Below are 15606 nucleotides of genomic sequence, written 5' to 3' on the forward strand. Positions count from 1 at the left end.
AACCCCGGGACCCCCAAAACTCCCCCAGGGCCCCCTGGGACCCCCCAAATCCCGGTGGATGCAGCAATAAAGGAAAATTTCTGTGTGAAACCAAATTTGGGAAAACTGGGAGGGACTGGGGGGGTCCTGAGACCCCCGGCTGTTATTTGGGGGGGGGATTAAAGTGTGACCCCACCATGTGACGCTCGTGGTGCTCGGGGGGGCTTTATTGGGCTCAGCCTCCCCCCCCTCCCCAAATCCTTACGGGGGGAGAGGTGGGACCCCCAAATCCTTGTTGGGGGGGGGGGGGCTCAGACCTCCCCCCCATCCTCATTCGGGGGTCTCTCCCCTCTCCTCGTCCCAGGGCCCGTCCAGGGGCAGTTCACACCCTGGGGGGGGGGGGGGGGATAGAGGAGTTGTTACCATGGCAACAGGAACCCCCCCCAAAATCCTGACCCCCCCCCCAACTCCCAGCCCCGCACCCCCAAACCCTGAATCCACCCAAAACCCCCTCACCCCCCCAACTCCCCCCAGTTTTGGGGTCCCCCTCAAATCCTCGGTGCCCCCCACCCCTCCCCATAATTTTGGGGTCCCTCCCAAACTCCCGGACCGCCCCAGACCCCCAATTTTGGGATCCCTCCCCAAATTCCTGAATAATCCCCCCAAACTCTTTGACCCCCTCCAAGTTTTGAGGCTCCTCCCAAACTCCCTAAACAACCGCTCCACCCCCCCAATTTTGGGGTTCCCCCCCCGGTTTTGGGGTCCCCCCGCTCACGATGTGGCCGCAGCTGCAGCACCCGCAGGAAATATTTGGGGGGGATCCGGCCCTGGGCGTCCCCCGGTGTCAGGATCACCCCGTTGGCCGAACGGAAAAAGGGGATCCCGTCTGGGGGGAGGGGCCGGGGGGGTCACACGGACATCGGGGGGGACCCCCGAACAGCGGGGAGCCCCCCAAAAATCGGGGAACCCCCAAAAATTGGGACCCCTCCTCACCCGCCAGCGCTCGGGGGCCGTCGATGATGATGGCGATCTCCGAGTCCGACCTCATCCCTGTGGGGAGGGGGATTTGGGGGGTCCTGGGGGGTTTTGGGGGGTCCTGGAGGGTTTTGGGGGGTCCTGGGGGGCTTTGGGAGGGTCTGGGGAGCTGAAGAAGGGAGGCTGGGGGGTCTCGAGGAGGATTTGCGGGGTCCTAGAAAGGGATTTGGGGGGCTGGAGAGGATTCGGGGACGATTTGGGGGTGCCGAAGGGGTTGGGGAGCTTTGGGGGGGTCACTGGGGGGGTCCCTGCTGAGTTTGGGGAGTTTTTGGGATGGCCCGGGTTGGTTTTGGGCAGGGGTCGCACCCCACGAGGTGAGTGTGGGGTTTCTGTGGGGTTTTGGGATCTCGGGGGGGTTTTGGGGTGTCCCGGGGGGGGATTTGGGGTGTCCCCGGGCCGTTTTTGGGGTGCCCTGGGTTGATTTTGGGGAGGGGTTGCACCCCACGAGGCGAGTGTGGGATTTCTGTGGGGTTTTGGGATCTCGGGGGGGTTTTGGGGTGTCCCGGGGCCGTTTTTGGGGTGCCCTGGGTTGGTTTTGGGGAGGGGTTGCACCCCACGAGGCGAGTGTGGGGTTTCTGTGGGGTTTTGGGATTTCGGGGGTTTTTGAGGTGTCCCGGGGGAGTTTTTGGGGTGTCCCGGGGCCGTTTTTGGGGTGCCCTGGGTTGGTTTTGGGGAGGGGTCGCACCCCACGAGGTGAGTGTGGGGTTTCTGTGGGGTTTTGGGATCTCGGGGGGGTTGTGGGGTGTCTCGGGGAGGTTTTTGGGTGCTCGAGGGGGTTTGGGGGTGCCCTGGCTTGGTTTTGGGGAGGGGTCGCATGTCAGGGTCCACCCCACGAGGTGAGTGTGGGGTTTCTGTGGGGTTTGGGGATCTCGGGAGTTTTTGGGGTATCCCGGGGGAGTTTTTGGGGTGTCCCGGGGGAGTTTTTGGGGTATCCCGGGCAGTTTTTGGGGTGTCCCGGGTGGGTTTTTTTGGGGGTCACTCACCGCTGCGCAGGCCGGAGTCCCCCGGCAGTCCCCCCGCCAGGTGCAGGTGCTGCCGGCCCATGGGGCGCAGCCCCCCCGCCCGGATCGCGCCCCACAGGCGGCGCCGGGTGCCGTGGGCGAGGGTGGGGGGCAGCGCCCCGGGGCTGCGCAGGGGGGTCAGCTCCAGCTCCGGCACCTGCGACCCCCGCACACACCCCCTGCAGCAGCCGCGACCCCCAAAATCCCTCCCGGACCCCCAAATTCCGCTCCTGGATCACCAAAATCCCTCCCGGACCCCCAAAATCCGCTCCTGGATCACCAAAATCCCTCCCCGGACCCCCAGAATCCCAGCCCAAACCCCCAAAATCCCAGCCCGGACCCCCAGAATCCCAGCCCGGACCCCCAAAATCCGCTGCTGGATCACCAAAATCCCTCACGGACCCCCAAAATCCCAGCCCAAACCCCCAAAATCCCAGCCCGGACCCCCAGAATCTCACCCCGGACCCCCAAAATCCGCTCCTGGATCACCAAAATCCCACCCCGGACCCCCAAAATCCGCTCCTGAATCACCAAAATCTCTCCCGGATCTCCAAAATTCCACCCCGGATCTCCAAAATCCCACCCCGCAGCCCCAAAATCCGCTCCTGGATCACCAAAATCCGCTCCTGGATCACCAAATTCCCACCCCGGACCCCCAAAATCCCTCACGGACTCCCAAAATACGCTCCTGGATCACCAAAATTCCAGCCCGGACCCCCAAAATTCCACCCCGGATCTCCAAGATCCCCCCAAACCCCTCGGGAAGCCCCCAAAACCCCTCGGGGACCCTTTAAATCCCCCATAAATCCCCCCAAACCCCTCTCCAGCCCCCCCAAACCCCTGTCCAACCCCCCCAAACCCCTCAGGGACCCCCCCAGACCCTTCGGGGACACCCCCAATCCCCCATAAATCTCCCCAAACCCCTCGAGGACCCCCCCAGACCCCTCAGGGACCCCCCCAATCCCCCATAAATCCCCCCAAACCCCTCGAGGACCCCCCCAGACCCCTCAGGGACCCCCCCAATCCCACATAAATCCCCCCAAACCCCTCGAGGACCCCCCCAAAACCCTTGTCCAACCCCCCCAGACCCTTCGGGGCCCCCCCAGTCCCCCATAAATCCCCCCAGACCCCTCGAGGACCCCCCAAAACCCCTGTCCAACCCCCCCAGACCCCTCTCCAGCTCCCTCAAACCCCACGGGGACTCCCCCAAATTCCCCATAAATTTTCCCAAGCCCCTGTCCACCCCCCCCAAACCCCTCAGGGACCCCCCCAGACCCTTCGGGAACCCCCCCAGTCCCCCATAAATCCCCCCAAACCCCTCAGGGACCCCCCCAGACCCCTCAGGGACCCCCCCTCACCGGCAGGGAGTGCCCCTGGTTGGCTCTGACCCTCAGGGGGTCCGGCCGGAGGGCGAAGCGACCTTTGGGGTCAGCGGCGACCACCCGGCGCAGGTCCCCCTCCGAGACCCCCGCGAAGTGCCGCAGCCGCAGCAGAGCCCCCACCTCGACAAAACCGTCTGCCCCCCAAAAAAACCCCCCCAGACCCCCGTCAGGGCCTTCGGGGGGTCCCAAAGGGTATTTGGGGCATCCCAGGGGATGTTCTGGGGGTCGCAAAAGACATTTGGGGACCCCCCAAAAAGTATTCAGGGTGTTCCAGGGGTCCCAAAAGGTATTTGGGGTGTCCCAGGGGATGTTTTGGGAATTTTGGGGTGTCCCACAGGATTTTGTGGGGGGGTTTGGGTGGGTTTTGAGGGAATTTTGTGAGATTTTGGGGTGGGTTTGGGGGGTGATTGTGGGGTGGGTTTTGGGGGGATTTTGTGAGATTTTGGGGTGAGTTTGGGGGGTGATTGTGGGGTGGGTTTTGGGGGGGATTTTGTGGGGGGGTTTGGGTGGGTTTTGAGAGAATTTTGTGAGATTTTGGGGGGGGTTTGGGAGGGATTTGAGGTGGGTTTTGGGGAGGATTTTGTAGGGGGCTTTAGAGAAGATTTGGTGGAGCGTTGGGGAGGTTTTCAGGGGATTTGGAGTGGGTTTTGGAGGAGATTTTGTGGGGGGGTTTGGGGTGAGTTTTGAGGGGAATTTGTGTGATTTTGGGATGGGTTTGGGGGAGATTTGGGGCGGGTTTTGGGCTCTCACGCACCCGGGCCCATGGGCAGCCCCTCGGCCGCAGCCCCGTGGCGCAGGACGTAGCTCAGGGCCTTGGACAGCCGCACCCCGGGGTCCTGGGGGGCCCAAGGGTGACCCCAACCCCCCCAGTGGGGGACCCCAACCTCCCCCCACGTGACCCAAACCCACCCCTGGGCACCACCCACAGCCCCCCACCCCCATGGGCGACCCCCAATCTTAGACCCCCTCCCCAAATTAAGCTCCAAATGCCCCTCCCCCTTCAGCAACCCCCCCAATATCTGGACCCCCCAAAGCCCCCCCCGCCCATTTCTGTGCCCTCCACGTGTCCCCCCCCCACTTTGATGTCCCCCCCCATCCCTGGGGTCCCCCCCTTGGGCCCCCCTCCCGCTCGATGTCCTTGTCCTCTCCCCTCCCGGAATTCGTGCCCCCCTCATTTTTGGGGTTCTTCCCCCCCCTCCCCTCTCCTTGGGGTGTCCCCCCCCCCCCCCCTTGGGTTGTCCCCCCCGATCTGTCTTGTCCTTGTCACCCCTTCCCCAAGAATCCCCCTATCCCCGCCTCCCCCCACCGTGTCCCCAATACTCGTGGAGCGTCCCCCACCCAATTTTGGGGTCCCCCACCCCAATTTCGGGGTCCCCCACCCCAATTTTGGGGTCCCCCCCACCTCCTCCTTCCGCCGCCGCCGCCGCTGGGCGGCGCCCGCGCCCTCCCCGCCCGCCATGTTGGGACACGTGACCCCGCGCGCCGCCCGGCCCCGCCCCCTGCCTGGCCCCGCCCCGCGCCACGTGCCCGCCCGGTCACGTGTCCCCCTCACGGCTTCCCGCCTCCGCCGCCGCCTCACGGAGCCCTCACGGCGCCCTCACGGCTCTGGGGGTTTTATTACCGATCCCCTCCGCACAAAATAACAACAACCGGCATTTTACCCACCCCCGGACCCCCTCCCCAGCCCTCAGTCGAGTTTCCGCGCCCCCAGTTTCTGAGGGCCCCGGGGAGCCGCCCGGCGCTTGGCCTCGAGCTGGCGGCGCCGCTGCTGCTCCCGCTGCCGCCGGCCCGGGGGCGGCCCTGAGGGGACAGCGAGGTCAGCGGGGGGACAAAATGGGGGTCGGGGGGGACAGCGAGGTCACCGGGGGGACAAAATGGGGGTCGGGGGGGACAGCGAGGTCACCCGGGGGACAAAATGGGGTTCAGGGGGGGACAGCGAGGTCACCGGGGGGACAAAATGGGGGTCAGGGGGGGACAAAATGGGGGTCAGGGGGGGGACAGCGAGGTCACTGGGGGGACAAAATGGGGGTCAGGGGGGACAGTGAGGTCATCGGGGGGAAAGGGGAAATGGGTCAGGGGGATGGGGGGGGGGACACGGAGAGGATGAGGCCCTGGGGGGGTGTCGGGGTGGGGGGAATGGGGGTTCAGGGGGATCACGGGGGGGAGGGGGGGGGCGTCTGGGGTCCGAAAGATACTGGGGAGGGGTCCCAGGAGACTGGGGTATTGAGGGGGGTCCTGGGGAGGGATCCTAAGGGGTTTATTTGGGGTCCTGGGGGGTGGGGGGGAACCCCAGGCAGGCCTTGGGGGTCTCAGGGTGGGTCTGGGGGTGTCCTGGGGGGAGTCTGGGGGTCCTGAGGGGTCTAGGTTGTCCCGGGGAGGGTCTTGGGGTGTCCTAGAGGGGGGTCTGGGGGGTCCTGAGGGAGTCCTGGGTGGGTCTGGGGGTGTCATGGGGGGGTTTTGGGGAGGGGTCTCACCGTGCTGGCTGGGCAGCGCCTCCCAGGCATCCTCAGTGCCCCACTCGCCCCCCACCCCCCAGCCCCCCTCGTCACCCCCCCCGGCTGGGGGAGGGGTGCTGGGGGGGGGCTCCGTGGGGCTGGGGGGCTGTGGGGGGGTCCCCATTTCCTCGGGGCTGCCGGCGGGGGGGCTCTGGGGCAGCTCCATGTCCTGGGGAGGGGACAGAGGTGAGGGAATGGGGAGGGGGTCCCACTGCGCATCCCCCTCCCCAAAACTCACCTCCAGACTCCCCCAGTCCTCATCCCACCCATCGGCGTCCTCCGGGGGGGGCTCCTCGGGGGGGGGCTCCTCGCTGGGGGGCTCTGGGGGGGGCACAATGAGGGTTCGGGGGGGGTCCCCAAGGCTTGGGGGGGGTGGGGGGTCAGGAATTTGGGGGGGGGGTGTGAAGGGGGAAGGGTCACTCACCTTTTGGGGGGGCCGTGGGGTTTTCAGCCGGGGGTCCCTGTGTGTGGGGGGGCTGTGCGGGGGCCGCCCCCCCCTCGCCCCCCATCAGCCGCGCTGTCAGGGAGGTGACACCGGTGACAGCCCAGGACACGGCCGCCCCCAGCCCCCCCGCGCCTCCCCCCGGCACGGCAGCGGCGCTGGGGGCGTCTGTGGGATGGGGGAGGGGGTCACGGTGGGGGGGGGACACCCCCAAAGCCCCCCCGTGTCCCCCCCCACTGAGTCCCGATGTCACCCCCTGTCCCCCCACCCCAATTCCCTCCCTTCCCCCCAGATCATTTCTCCCCCTTCCCCTGATTTTTGGCCCCTTCCCCTCAATTTTTGGCCCCCTCCCCCCAATTTTTGGCCCTCTGCCCCCAGTTTTTGCCCCTTCTCCCCAATTTTTGCCCCCCCCCCCGCAGTTTCTCACCCCCCTCCTGCTCCCCCCCAGCCTCGGCCGCTGCCTCCAGCTGCTCCAGGAAGCTCCGAATGGCCCGGAACGCCTGCAGGGGGACGACCCCAACAGTGAGAGACCCCCCGGGACCCCCACCCCTCCATAGCCCCCCCTCAGGAGCCCCCCTCAACTGCTCTGGGACTCTCCCCATGCACCCTGACCCCCCCAGTTTCACCAAGACCCCCACCGTGGGACCCCCCCCCAATTGCTCTGGGACCCTCCCCAGCACCCTCTGCTCTGAGAGACCCCCACTCAGTGGGACCCCCCCATTTTGAGACCCCCACCCCCCCCATTTCATCGGGACCTGCAGCACCCAAACCCCCTCCCCACTTCCTCTGTGTCCCTCCCGCGCCCCAAAACCCCCTCCCCAATTTTTCTGGGTCCCTCCCAACCCCCAAAACCCCCTCCCCAATTTCTCTGCATCCCTCCCACCCCCCAAAACCCCCTCCCCAATTCCTCTGTGTCCCTCCCCCAGCACCCAGACCCCTCCCCAAATTCCTCCAGCCCCCTCCCCGCCCTGACCTGCTGCCGGACGCCGGGGTGGGGGTCCACGGTGAGGGCGCAGAGGGGGGGCAGCACCCGCCCGGCCACCTCGGGGGGCGAGTAGCAGCCGTGGGTGGCCGCGAAGGCGGCGACGGCCGCGGCCCGGGCCGGGGGAAAGGGGTCCCGGGTGGCCCTGGCCAGGGCGGGGGCCAGGACCCGCCGGCGGGTCTGGGGGGACAGGGACAGTGAGGGGGGAGAGGGGACAGTGAGAGGGGACAGGGGACAGTGACAGGGGACAGTGAGGGGGGACAGGGGACAGTGATGGGGGACAGGGGAAAGGGACAGGGGACAGTGATGGGGGGCAGGGGACAGTGATGGGGGACAGGGACAGGAACAGGGGACAGTGAGGGGGGACAGGGGACAGTGATGGGGGACAGGGACAGGGACAGGGGACAGTGAGGGAGGACAGGGGACAGGGAGAGGGGACAGTGAGGGGGGACAGGGACAGGGGACAGGGGACAGGGACAGGGGACAGTGAGGGGGGACAGGGACAGTGAGCAGGGACAGGGGACAGGGAGAGGGGACAGGGGACAGGGAGAGGGGACAGGGGACATTGAGGGGGGACAGGGGACAGTGAGGGGGGACAGGGAGACATGGATTGGGGGAAAATGAGGAGAGGGGAAAGGGGTCCTGGGTGGTCCAAGCCAGGGTGGGGGGGGGGTCACAGGTACTGGGCCAGTGTAGGAGCGTTTTGGCGGGGTTCAGGGGGTCTCAGAGCTCACCTGGGGGGGCAGGTGGGGGCCAGGCACAGCAGGGGGGTTTTGGGGGGGTTCAGGGGGTCTCAGAGCTCACCTGGGGGGGCAGGTGGGGGGCCAGGCGCCCCAGGCACAGCGTGGCGTTGCAGCGCAGGGGTCCCAGCGCGTCCCCCCCCCTGCACCCGCAGCAGCAGCCGGGGCAGCTCCCCCCCCCTGCGCCCCTCCCCCAGCTTGGGCGCCAGCAGCACCATGGACTGGGGGGGGGGGGGAACACACACAGGGAGGGGTCAGGGGGCACCCCCAGATGGGACTTTGGGGGCATCCAACCCATTTGGGGGTGCCCACGTAGTTCAGGGGGTCCCGGGTGGTTTTGGGGGCCCACCTTGACCGTCTGCTCGCGGATGGCCGGGTTGGAGTCCAGGAAGCCGTGGGCGACGTGGGGGAAAATCTGGGAGTCCACCGTGGAGTCAGGCAGGAACTCGATGAACTCCTCGAGCTGGGGAGGGGGCGTGAGACCCCTGAACACCCCCAGGGACCCCCAAAAAACACAGATCACCCCCCCCAAGCCTCCTCTGAGCTCATGGACCCCTCCCAGTGACGCCCCAAACCCCATGGGCAACCCCCCCATCTCTCCCACTCCTTCCCACTCCTTCCCAGTCCCATCTCAATGCTCCCAGTCCCATCCCAGTCCCTCCCAGTCCCATCCCAGCCCTGTCCCAGTGCTCCCAGTCCCATCCCAGCCCCTTCCCAGTACTCCCAGTCCCATCCCAGTCCCTCCCAGTGCTCCCAGTCCCATCCCAGTCCCATCCCAGTCCCTCCCAGTGCTCCCAGTCACCAGCTGCAGCAGCCGCAGCCGCAGGCCCCGCTCAGGGGACGAGAAGAGCCGGACGAGGACGGGGACGATTCGCTCCTGGTACTCGGGGGGGTCCAGGACCTTCGCCACCTGGGGGAGCAGGGGGGAGACCAGGGGGCTATGGGGGTTCCTGGGGGGGATTCTGGGGGTCCCACCTGCGGCAGGGGGAGCAGGGAGGTTGTGGGTGGGATTTGGGGGATCAGGGAGGTTTTAGGGGGTATTTTGGGGGGGGGGTCCCACCTGCGGCAGGGGGAGCTGGGAGGTTGTGGATGGGATTTTGGGGGTGGATTTTGAGGGTCCCACCTGCAGCAGTGGGAGCAGGGAAGTTGTGGGTGGGATTTGGGGGATCAGGGAGGTTTTAGGGGGTATTTTGGGGGGGGTCTCACCTGCAGCAGCGGGGGCAGGGAAGTTGTGGGTGGGATTTGGGGGATCAGGGAGGTTTTAGGGGGTATTTTGGGGGGTCTCACCTGCAGCAGCGGGGGCAGGGAAGTTGTGGGTGGGATTTGGGGGATCAGGGAGGTTTTAGGGGGTATTTTGGGGGGGGTCTCACCTGCAGCAGCGGGGGCAGGGCGCTGGCGTCGGCGCTGCCCAGCTCCAGGGCCTCGAGCAGCCTCGGGAGCAGCTTGTGCCGGCGGAAGGGCCCCGGGAGGGACTCCAGGAGGGGCGGCAGCTCCTGCAGGAACGTCCGGCGCTCCGAGGGGTCCCGGACCTGCCGGGGGTCGGGGGGACATCAGGGATGGGGAGGAGGGGACAGCGAGGGGAAGGATGATGGGGATGGAGGTGAGGAAGAGGATGAAGGAATAGGAGTGAGAATGATGATGATGGTGGTGATGATGATGAGGGGACAGGGATGGGGATGAGATGAGGATGAAAAAGCAGAAATTAAGGAAAAGGAATGAGAATGAGGATAAAGGAACAGGAATGAACACGGGAATGGGGTGAGGATGAGGATCGAGGAACGATCAGGAGACAGCGATAGGGACGAGGATGAGGATGGGGATTAGAAACAGGGACGAGGATGAGGAACAGGGACGAGGATGAGGATAAAAGGACAGCAATGAACACGAGGATGAGGGTGACAGAACAGGGACGAGGCGAGGCTGAAGGCAAACCTGGAAATGCTCGAGGAAGAGCCCGGTGCGCACCAGGGCACAGGCCAGGAAGGCTCCGGGGCGCTGCAGCCGCTCCAGGAGCGGCCCCGGGCCCGGCCGGGCCCCCGGATCCGCCGCCACCAGCTCCGAGAAGGGCGGGATGAGCCCGGGGGGCAGCTGGGGGGACAGGGGGACACAGGCTCAGGGGCACCCCAGGGGCTGGGGGGACAGGGGGACACAGGCTCAGGGGCACCCCAGGGGCTGGGGGGACAGGGGGACCCCTGGGCCTGGGGGGGTCTGGGGGGTGAGCAGGAATTTGGGGATCCACAAGTCTGGAGGGGAGTCAAACTGGGGAATCCCGGGTGTTTGGGGGTACCCAGGGGGTCCCCAGGATTTTTGGGGGGGGGTCCCTGACCTTGCCGAAGCTGCGCAGAGCCCCCGGCCGGGGGAGGGGTCCATTGAAGACCTCCCAGATGAGGCAGCCCAGGCGCCACATGTCCCCTGCCCTGGGGGGGCCGTGACAGTGGGGAGGGGGCACAGGAGACCCCCGTGGTCCCCTGAACCCCCCCCCACCCTCTTTTTCATGTCCCCTCCCCAACTCACCAGGGGTCCCCCGGGCCTCGGGAGGGGTCGCTGAGCTCGGGGGGGTCCTGGGGCCGGGGGGGGTCACCGGGGGGGCGTGTGGGGGTCCCCTCGCTGGTGGCCGCCACCCGCTCCAGCCCCCCCAGCTTCCATTCGCCGCCGGGGTCCACGAAGACGGCGTCGAGCCCCAGCGCGTGGTGAACGAGCCCCGAGGCCCCCAGGAACGCCAGCGCCGTCTGGGGGGGCAAAACCCCCGTGATCGGTAACCCCCCCCCAAAAAAACCTCTCAGAAACCCCCCAGATCCTGGAGACCCTCCCAAGACCCTGGGGATCCCCCCCCACCCCCACCAAGGTCTCAGGGACCCCCCCTCAAATTCCTCCCGGCCCCCCCTCACCAGCAGCCGCTGCAGCCCCCAGGCCACCTCCTGCTCGCCCGAGTCCCCGCTCGGGGGGTGCAGCCGCAGGTGCCGCCGCAGGGGGGTCACGGCCTCGGTCACCAGGTACAGGCACTGCTCCGTCTGGGGGGACACTCGGGGTCACCCCCGTGTCCCCCCAAATCCTTTTTGTGTCCCTCCTTCGTCCCCTCGCTGTCACCACCGTCCCCAGTGTCCCCCCAGTGTCCCCCCAGTGTCCCCCTGAGTGCTCACTGCCCCTGTCACCGCTGTCCTCCCGCTGTCCCCGTTTCCCCCCACTCACCCCCATGTCCCGGTGCCCCCCCGTGTCCCCCCGCTGTCCCCGCTGTTGTCACCTCCAGGCTGTCCAGGTAGCCCAGGATGTTGGGGTGCCGGAGGCTGCGGAGCCGCTTCAGCCCCGCCCGGGCCAGGCCGGTGGCACCGGGGTCCGCCCCCGGGGCCAGGCTGTGAGCGAACACCGAGACCGGAGCGCCATCGGCCTGGGGACACGGGGACAGACGGGGATGGGGGGACAGCGGTGACACGGGGATGGGGACAGCGGTGACACGGGGATGGGGACAGCGGGGTTCGCGGCGGTGACGGGGGACAGGAGACAGCCGGGGCGGGGGATGAGGGATGGGGACACCGAGGGACAAGGACGGGGGTAGTGGGGCACTCGGGGCAGGGGTGGCGGGGCCGTGGCCATGCAGGGTGTGGGGACGGGGAGGGGACACACGCGGGGACACGGGACTCTCCCCCCCCCGCACCTTGCGGCGGCCCCGCAGCAGCCGCCAGAGCGGGGCCGGCGCCGCGGGGTCCGGCTGCGGGTCCGCGTCGGGGTCCGCATCGGGCGGGCCCAGCTCGAAGGGGAAGTCCCGCACCGGGTCCCGGGAGAAGAGCCACATGGCGCGGCCGCGGCTCCCGGGGCTCCCGGCGGGTCCCGGGGCCGCAGCGGGCCCGGAGGAAGCGGCGGCGGCGCCGGGCGGGAGGATCCGGTGACGGACCGAGGGGCGGGGCCCCGGTGAGCCAATGAGGGGCGAAGGGTGGGGTCTGGATGAACCAATGAGAGCGTGGGGGTGGAGAATGGGAGGAGCGAAGGGCGGGACCCGGGAGAGCCAATAAGGGGCTGGAGGGGGGCGTGAAAGAACCAATGAGGGGCCAGCAATGAGAAAAAGGCGGGGCCAAAACCCGCGCGGCGGGGGGCGGGGCTTGTGAGGGACACGCGGCAGGAAGCAGCGATGACGTCACCAAGCGGGCCCAGTTCGCGATGCAATGACGTCAGAGCGAACAGGCAGTGACGTCATATGTAAAAGAGTGCCTTCCCCCCCCTCCAGCCCCAATGACGACACAAGCGCGGTCGTTACTTCAGTTTATTGGTCATTGTGGGTCCCTGTCGCGACAGGGGGGTTCTGTTGCGATAATGGGGGTTCACAGCGATACAGCGCCCCCTTGTAACCCGGTCCTGTCACGATGCAGGAGCACTGTCGCGACTGTCTCCATCTTTGTCTTCAGAGCGAGCCGGGGTCTGTCGGGATTCGGAGCCCTTGCAGAACGCGGACAGACGATAGACCATCCCTGTCGTGATATGAGGCACCCCCCATCCTGGTACTGTGGGTCACCCGGTGTGGGGCTCTGGGAGAATGGGGGCAGGGGGTCCCTGTCACGATATGTGGGGCCTATTACCAAAAGGGGTCCCTGTCACGACATGGAATCACCCCCGCCCTTGTACCATGGGTCCCCAAAAGCCGTGTGAATGAATGGGGGGGGTGTTCCCATTGTGATAATGGGTCCTTATCACAACACGGGGGCTCCTATTGCGATATGAGGTCCCTGTCGGGATACAGGGGTCTCCTTTTCCTCTGGATTTTCAGATCCCCAAGTCAAGGAGGAGAAACAGGGGAGTCTCCACCACAATATGGGGCTCCCTGTCGTGATATGAGGGGGCTTCTATCGTGATATGAGGGGTCTCTGTCATGACGGGACCCCAGGCCAGCAGCACCGGCGCCGCGGGGGGTCGAACCCCGCCCCGGGGGGTCCCGGGGGTGCCACCACCGGCGCCTTTTGCTTTTTTTTCGGCCTTTTTGGGTCCAGAGGAGAAAAAGCAAAACCTGAGAAAACGGGGTAAAGTTTTCTCAGGAAAAGAAAAAACCTCCCGAAGCGGAAAAAAAAAAACCAAAAAAAACCTCCCCAAAACAGGTCCGGCCCCGCCCCAAGCAAATTTGGGGCAAAATGTGGGGAATTTGGGGCCGGAGCACACCCAAAAACGGGCGGTTTGGGGGGTTCGGGGCCATCACACGCCCCCGGCGCAATTTGGGCAGAGAAATGGGGATTTTGGGTCCAAGTCACGGCCCAGGCGCAAAATAAGACTCAGAAACGGATTTGGGGTCACGGGCGCGTCCCGGTCGCAAAACAGGGCCAGGAGGAGGAATTCAGGGCGCAAAATGGGCTCAGACCGGGGAATTTGGGGTTAATCCCGCGCCCCCGGAGCACAGCGAGGTCAGAAACGAGGATTTGGGGTCGGCCGCGCGCCCCCGGCGCTAAACGGGCTCAGAAAGGGCCGTTTTGGGTCCGACGCGCCCCCGGCGCAGGATCAGCTCCGAAACGGGGTTTGGGGTCCATCGCGCGCCCCCCTCGCAGCTCGGGCCGAGAACGGGGGATTTTGGGGTCGGCGCGTCCCGGGGCCCCGCCGGTACTTACTCTGCTGGCTCACCTTTCTTATTTTGGGGGGAATTTCTAGTTTTTTAAGCCTTTTTGTTTTTTGGAGCAAATTGTCCATTTTGGGGCGAATCAAGGCGGTTTTGGCACTGTCACTGTGGGGAGGGGAGAGAGACAACACCCAACCCCCCATCCCCCACACCTGCTCCTCCATCCCTTTGCTTTGGGGGAAAATCCGGGGGAAACGGTACAAAAGCTCCTCCCCCTCCCCAGGCACCACGCGAAAGCGCTGACTAAGCACTTTTTTGGGTGGAAAAACCCTGGGTTTTGTTTCAATTCCCAGCTTGGGGGCGGGCCCTACGAGCAGCGCATTCTGAAGCAATTTTAGCAATTTTGGGGTTTTTTTTGGGGGGGGGAAAGCAGCCAAACCCAAAGCTCCCCCTCCCCTTCCATCCCTGGAGTGGCCCATTTTGGGGTGAAAGCGGCACAAATACCAATTTCTGGCTCCCTACTGTTCCTGCAGACCCTGATTTGGGGTTTTTTTGCCCCAGTCTGGCTCTTGGAGGCTCCTCTGGCGGGGGCAGGGCCGGCGGGGCTGCAAAAAACACCCACGAGACCCCCCCACACACACCCTGTCAGCACAACTGATTCTGGGGGGAAAAGCGGCCGAATCGGTTAAACCGCCCGAAGGTCGCGGTTTTCCGCCGGTTTTGGGGGGATTTGGGGTCGGGAGGTGCCCACATGCCACGTCCGGGGGGGTCCCCGCGCTCCCCCCGCCTCCCGACGCCCCAAACCGGCCGGAAACGCCCCAAATCTGCCGCCCCTCCCCCCACCCCTCCCCGCGCGGGTCCCGGGGGGGGGGCTCAGGGTGGGGGAGGGGCGCACCCGGTACCTGCCACCGCCGATTTGGGGGGGGTTTTGCCTCAAATTCGAGGCTCCCGCCCCTTGCTCGCTCCTACACTTACTCGTTTTGGGGACAAAAGTCTAAATTTAAGCATTCCTGCTGCTGGTTTTGGAGAAAAAACCTGAAAACATGATTATTGTCCCCTCCCCCCACGCCTGCTCCAGCCCCTCCCTCCACGGGGTTTTTGGGGGGGTTTTACGTTTTTTTTTTTCTTTCCTAAGGAAAGCTCCTGGAGCCAAATTCCTGCTCTTCCAGCTTCACTTTGGGGCAAAAAAGCTTCTTTTTGCTGCTGCTGCCTCCTCTCACTTGCGGCTGCGGAAAGGGCGGAAAACACCCCAAAACCGCCCCCTTCCCACCAAAAACCGACCTCCCCAAAAAATGAAATAAAATAAAATCGACTCTTACTTCTCTGCATTCCCCAGCTCTGGGGGTTTTCTCCTCAAATCCCTGTCGGAATCTCCTGAGCGCGTTTTGAGTGCAGACTGGCCTTTTTTGGTTAAATCCTCTCTTTTTTTTCCCTTTCCTCGGCTTTTTCTCACCGTTTTTTTGCCTTTTTTCCCTGCGTTTTGCTGCTTCCCTGAAGGGGAAAAACACTCGAGACACCCCCTCCCCCTTTCCCCACCCCCCCCAAAAAAATACAAAACATTTCTTTTATCATTTCTCTCCCTTTTTTTTTTTATCACCGGCCCCTCCCGCGCGACGCCTTTGGGTTAAAAACAAAAGATTTTGGACACTTACTGAGCGGCGCCGGCGGGAGCGGCGGAGCCGGAGGGCGCTGGAGGAATTTGGGGGGTTTTCCCCATTTCTGGGGAGTTTAATAGAAAAAGGGGGAAGGGGAAGGGGCGACGGCGGCGGCGCCTGAAACGACAGAACCCCAAAACCCCCCAAATCCCCCCAAAATTCCCAAACCCCCGTGGGGGGTGGGGCCTCACCCGGCCGCTGCCTCCGGCTCCTTTTGGGGCATTTTCCTCAAATTCCTCAATTTTCCTGGCTCCGGGACCCAAATCGGGATTTTTCTTCCTTTTTCCTCCCTTTATCCTTCTTTTTTTCATTATTTCCGCTTCTATTTTCTCCTCTAAATCCTCTTTGATTTTCTCTCATTTTTC

General features: G+C 65.3%; 2 protein-coding genes across 3 annotated transcripts; both read right to left on the reverse strand.

The window, feature by feature from the left end:
- Positions 1-188: 188 nt before the first annotated feature.
- TRPT1 (tRNA phosphotransferase 1) lies at positions 189-4906 on the reverse strand. 2 transcript variants are annotated; one of them, XM_072920509.1, is made up of 7 exons: positions 4800-4906; positions 4152-4233; positions 3374-3531; positions 1998-2172; positions 973-1029; positions 755-865; positions 189-368 (listed from the first exon to the last, which is right to left on the reverse strand). In XM_072920509.1, the coding sequence occupies exons 1-7, from the start codon at positions 4854-4856 to the stop codon at positions 310-312; spliced, it is 699 nt and encodes a 232-aa protein (XP_072776610.1). In that variant the 5' UTR covers positions 4857-4906; the 3' UTR covers positions 189-309. The 2 variants fall into 2 exon arrangements, with proteins under 2 accessions (XP_072776610.1, XP_072776611.1); XM_072920510.1 differs by lacking the exon at positions 755-865.
- Positions 4907-4994: 88 nt separating this feature from the next.
- Positions 4995-11963, reverse strand: SCYL1 (SCY1 like pseudokinase 1). The gene is given in 17 exon segments (XM_072920508.1): positions 4995-5197; positions 5872-6061; positions 6131-6213; positions 6317-6502; positions 6762-6834; positions 7308-7496; positions 8121-8198; positions 8200-8277; positions 8406-8519; positions 8859-8966; positions 9427-9585; positions 9989-10144; positions 10383-10473; positions 10571-10785; positions 10945-11067; positions 11298-11441; positions 11709-11963. Coding segments are annotated over 17 exon segments (2238 nt in total). The 5' UTR covers positions 11847-11963; the 3' UTR covers positions 4995-5084.
- Positions 11964-15606: the final 3643 nt, after the last annotated feature.

The sequence above is a fragment of the Taeniopygia guttata genome, chromosome 31 (assembly GCF_048771995.1).
Source record: "Taeniopygia guttata chromosome 31, bTaeGut7.mat, whole genome shotgun sequence".
Taxonomy (NCBI): domain Eukaryota; kingdom Metazoa; phylum Chordata; class Aves; order Passeriformes; family Estrildidae; genus Taeniopygia; species Taeniopygia guttata.

Coding starts and splice junctions, on each gene's coding strand:
- TRPT1 (XM_072920509.1), bottom strand. CDS start 4,856: ATGGCGGGCGGGGAGGGCGCGGGCGCCGCCCAGCGGCGGCGGCGGCGG. Junction 3,532..4,151: donor GGGGCTGCCCATGGGCCCGG/GTGCGTGAGAGC, acceptor TTTGGGGGGCAG/ACGGTTTTGTCGAGGTGGGG. Junction 369..754: donor GCTGCAGCTGCGGCCACATC/GTGAGCGGGGGG, acceptor CCCCCCCCCCAG/GGTGTGAACTGCCCCTGGAC.